At 38.6% G+C, this 5,230-nt stretch overlaps 1 protein-coding gene across 2 annotated transcripts in view; it reads right to left on the reverse strand.

Annotated features, from left to right (window-relative positions):
- Window positions 1–809: 809 nt before the first annotated feature.
- The window catches only part of asic1b (acid-sensing (proton-gated) ion channel 1b), a gene marked incomplete at its 5' end in the record, with an annotated part of 186,608 nt that continues 182,187 nt past the window's right edge, over window positions 810–5,230 (reverse strand). For both annotated transcript variants that reach the window (XM_079242426.1, XM_079242425.1), the window contains 4 exons: window positions 810–1,360; window positions 2,091–2,192; window positions 2,725–2,804; window positions 3,385–3,476. In XM_079242426.1, the coding sequence (XP_079098552.1) occupies window positions 1,265–1,360; window positions 2,091–2,192; window positions 2,725–2,804; window positions 3,385–3,476 (370 nt within the window). In that variant the 3' untranslated portion in view covers window positions 810–1,264. The remainder of the gene's footprint in view (window positions 1,361–2,090; window positions 2,193–2,724; window positions 2,805–3,384; window positions 3,477–5,230) is intronic.

Here is a 5,230-nt window from a genome sequence, read left to right on the forward strand (position 1 = left end):
TTCCACATGCTGTTGTGCAAATGAAATAGACAACAGGTGGAAATTATCGGCAATTGGCAAGACCCACTGCTTCTCAGTTCTGATGCTTTCTAGCTTATGTTTTGGTCACGTTTGAACGCTGGCGGTGAGATGGAGTATAAAACCCACACAAGTGGCTCAGGTAATGCAGCTCATCCAGGATGGCACATCAATGTGAGACCTCCATGGATTGATACATTTGATTTTCATTGACAATTTTTGTGTGATTTTTGTTGTCAGCACATTCAACTATGGGAAAAAACAAAAGTATTTAATAAAAATATTTCATTCATTCAGATCTACAACCTGTTGCTTTAGTGTTCCCTTTATTTTTTTGAGCTGTGTATATTATATATATATATATATATATATATATATATATATATATATATATATATATATATATATATATATATATATATATATATATATATATATATGTATATATGTTATAACTAAATGACCAAAACAAAATGAGAGAAAAAAAGAAATTAATTGAAATGAAAAACATGCACTGGACAAATACAAGCATGCAATTACGTGATGATGAGGCCTGAAATTTTTAGCGGCACATTATAAACAATTAATGATGCACCGTCACCACTGCCACCATGTACCCCTGATAGGCTCTCGTCTTTCGCTGACTACACTCATTGTGTACCAAAATACATTCTCAAACAAACTACACGGCTGTTGTTTTATGATGCGTTGCAACACACACGCATGTTGCTACATGTACAGTAGAATAAGCAGTATGAATATAGTCACATTAACAGGTGTGTTCATAAGAACCACCTCGGCTATATACTGTAAAGGCATGAGGGCTTTTTTTCTGAACTGCTGTTTATGATGAGATAACTGTACATCCGTCATTAATCATTTCTGTTTTTTTTTTTTTTTCATTCTCTGCAAGAGTGTTTCAAGTTGGCAAGAATTTCCCATGAGTGTCCTTTGCGGCAGTATTCCAGAGGAGAAAACAAATAGTTTTGAATGCAGCATGAAATGTCCTCATAAAAATGAACAGATGCTTTATTTTTTCTTTTTTAATATTCAGGGCTTCCTCTTCACTTGGCTTTGTGTGAAAACTCTTTATCACGTTTGATTTGTCTGTTTCCTCAGTTTTCATGTAAAAAGTGCCTCTTTTAGACGTAGTGTCAGTTCCTCACCGTCCGTGCGTGGGATAGTTCTTGCTGTATGGTTGGCTTTGGTTGCATAACACGCACTTTGATGCTTCACCAGGGCCTGCTCAGCAAGTGAAATCTTCAAAGTTGCCCTGGCCCGGATGATGAGGTAGCATGTTCCCAGAATATGTTGATGGTGTACGCAGGTTCTCGCAAGGAGCCTGAGAGAGACATGCAAAGAAAGAGAAGGTTTAAATGGCAGGCCTAACAAAGTTGAAACGAGGATAAAAAGGTGATTAACGTTGCAATTGAGGTAGTATAAATGTACAGACGGGGGGGGGGGGGGGGGGGGGGGGGGGGGGGGGGGGGGTTGGGGGTTGGGGCCTCAAAACCTCTGAAGAAAACATGACATGTGCAACACGTCGGGCTGAGAGGGGAGAGGAAATAGATTCTTGAACAACGGTCTGAAATATAATGAAGGTGGAACGAAAGAGAAGACTACCAAGTGAGTCAGGAGAAGAGGAGAAGCACATCTTTACCTTCTCCTCTGCCTGTGCTCTGACTTGCAATTAAAGCCAACTGGTTTCATTTACATTGGGATATAAGGAAGCTGTCACACCTTTCAAAGCTTTAATTCTGGCCTGTCCCTGCTGGTGCTGTCCCAAAGCATTGATTTAATTCAAGTCACTTTCCACTCTCCTGCATCTCTCTCTCAATTTTCTCTCCTACTCAGCCCAGTTGCTTTTTTTTTTTTTTTTTTTGCTCCCATGTCTTTTTTCCCCCTCTCAAGCTTTCTCCATCTCTCTCGTGTTTGCTCCTCCAGCTCCCACCACTACCACTGTTTCAACCTGCCGGCTGTTAAACCCAGGAAAAATAAAGCAGAGGAGATTGTGCTGCTGTCAAGGCAATGCAGTTTGACATAGTCAAAGCATTAAGCAGGAGCCCACTGACATGGCGCTTCACATCATCCAGGCTCAGCACAGCTCCCCGGTCATTGTTGTTGCGGCTTTTGTGTTTCTTCTTCATGCATCTGCACATGTGGTACTTCATCACCTGGAAACAGATAAGAACACCTTTACTTCTTTAATCTCGCATCTTACTTATCTATTCCTCTTATTTCACGAGAAGATCAGCCAGTTACTCTTTCCTTCGTTCTGTTTTAGGGCTTTCATAACTCAAACATACTTGTATTAGGCAAGCTGAAATATCAATGACAGCAATATCGTGTCTGTAAATAAGTTTCTCAATCAACCCTGTACTTGAGCAGGAGCTATTTTTTTTTGCTCAGTCCATCTTACACATGTGCATATATTGTTCTTCAAAAACACACAAAATCCCACTCATCTTTGGAAATAGAAGACAAATCCCAGAATAAGCATGTAGCAGATGATAACAGGCAGATACATCCTTATTACTATAAAATATAATATATCCAATAACGTTAACATATTCAGATTGTTGGCACTATTATGTATGTAACATGGATGGGGGAAGAAAAAGTATTCATTATTTTTGTAATGACTGTAAAACTGAGCAAAAAAACATTTATGAATAAGTAATGCATGTCTCATGGGAGATATTTTACCTCATACAGGTAGTCAAAAAGCTCAAGAACAGTGAGGATACTGGCCCCAATGAAGAGACCCATCTGACCACCAATATCGCCTGAAAAGACAAAAGTAATACACAGAAATGGTTTTTTTTTTTTTTTGTCTTGTCCAGCATTTATGCAAGCAGAATGATTATCTAGATGCTGTGTTCTGCTGGGCAACTTTACTTTGCCAAGGGAAGCATTAGATATAATGCTCCCCTTGATATTCTGGATTTTTATTTTATTTTTCTATTTTTTTTGCATAATTGTTTGTATTACAAAGTTTGTATTGCTGGACCGGACTGGAGAGGATAGAAGATGGACAGAAAGAGAATAGAGAAGAAGAGAAAACAGAAAAACACCTCGTCGAGAGAAAAAGAGAAAGAGAAAAGAAATGTTTTTTATGCATGTGCATCCTATAAGGCCAGCCTTTAAACATCCTTTCAATCTTAACAGGTAAATGATGCAAAATGCAACAGGAAACAGACATGGAGTTTAACAAAAAAATTGACTAGGGAAACAATTTAAGTCTCCTGGAACTTGAACACATATAACAAAAATTCAAGCTCTTGCATTACTGCCATTGTAGGTAAAAAGCATGTCATGCTGCAAACTGCCTGGTCTAAATAAAACATTTGACAGCTGTTTCCTTACCCAGAAGGCCTGCCAGTTCATAGGCTTTCTTTTGCTCAATGGTTTCATAGTTCAGAGCTTCAAAGTAGATATCCAAAACCAAAATGTTATCACTGTAAACAGAAAGAGAAGAACACAAGTCTTCAGGCAGAAATTTCAAACAGCTCAGTTTACATGTTATCCACGTTTCAGTCAGTGCATCCTCAGGGAGAGGAAGATGATGGGTGAAACTGACATTTTCTACAGATAACACAGCAAGTGCATCAAGCTGAGCAAATAACCTGCCACTGCTAACTAATTTCCTCTTGGTAGGTCTGGTCACTGAGGAATACAGGGGAAATGATGACAGTTGCTTGATTTCATACAGTGTTTGTGTCGAAAACTAAAGACTTCAACAGAAAAAGAAGAAAAAAAAAGGGGGTGAGTGTTAGGGCCCAGGGCAAGACAGAGAAACATTTTGATTCTTGAATATCCTGTCTGTGGGCAAAGTCAGACCCCATGGAACTGAGATCAAAACCACAAGCTGACTTTGTAGTTTTTTTTTTCCTTTTGTACTTGGCTCCCCAATTACTTAAATCTGAGTCAAGACAAGTGATGATCTGTCAGTGTCAAAAATACTCCGGTGAAGCTGAAGGATTACTTTAAACGCTGAAATGTAAATCACAGACTTTTATATCAACACACACACTAACATACTTGTAGATAATGAAGATGTACAAAAAGAACATTCTCATAATTAAATGCACAGTTTGACTGCTCTGACTCTATTAAAAAGACATAATCCCACATTTCTACACACACCATCTGGTGCATTGATTGAATACTTACATCCTTACAGAGTCAATTGTGCCTAATTTTTTTTTTAAAGCACATCCTCATTATCAAATAGTTAACAATGGCCGCGTTCCAGTAAAGGAAATCCATAAACTTTTCAATCTCTGGCCTCCTTTGCCTTGTAAAATATTGTCTTTGAGAAATATTTGTAATTGGACCTTTAATGCATGAGCACATAATGGGTCACAACTGCTAAAGAGCTGCGATGTGATAATAAAAAGGTAACTATGGGGCAAAACACTGCTTGTATTGGAGTTGTTCTAGTTAATTCAAAATGCAGCAGCCAACGTGCTGCTTGGAGCGAAGTGAGAGACCTCATTTCTCATGCCTTTGTATCTTTACATTGGTTCTTTCTGCAAAAGTAAGAATATATTTTAAAATTCTTTCCAATTCATTCAAAGCTCTGAATAGCATAAGTTTCCTGTCTGAAAGAGATTATTGTCCTGTATGTCCCACTGGGGTGCTTTACTCTCAGATAGTGAGAGTGAAGCACCAGTTTTGGAACTGGTTACCAGTCACAGAATCCTTTTTCTTAAAGAAGCCTTTATTTAATTTCCTAATCTGTTCTGCACTACATATAACATGATGACTTTTGTTTACCTCTCAAGGTGCTATTTACAGTCGGGACTGGTATTTTATCTGGATTGTTTAAATAAACTACTCGGGGCAAAAAAAAAAACAAAACAAAACAAAAAAACACATTAGTTAATTTGTAAATTAATATATGGTAATGTTATTACTGCTGAAATGAAAAATACTTTATCCCAGAGGGAAATTCATTAATTCATTATCCTAACCGAAGCTGGAGCCTTTCCCAGGCCAGCAGTCTTTGGGCAAAAGACGGGGTACACCCTGGACAGCTGGCCAGTCAATTGCAGGGCCAACACAGAGACAAACAACCACTCACACTCACACCTATGGACAAGTTAGAGTAACCAATCATGCTTTTGGACTGTGGGAGGAAACCGGGGTAGCTGGAGAGCCCACGCATACACAGGTAGGACATGCAAACTCCACACAGAAAGGCCACTGT

This window comes from Telmatherina bonti (genome assembly GCF_933228915.1).
Source record: "Telmatherina bonti genome assembly, chromosome: 6".
Taxonomy (NCBI): Eukaryota; Metazoa; Chordata; class Actinopteri; order Atheriniformes; family Telmatherinidae; genus Telmatherina; species Telmatherina bonti.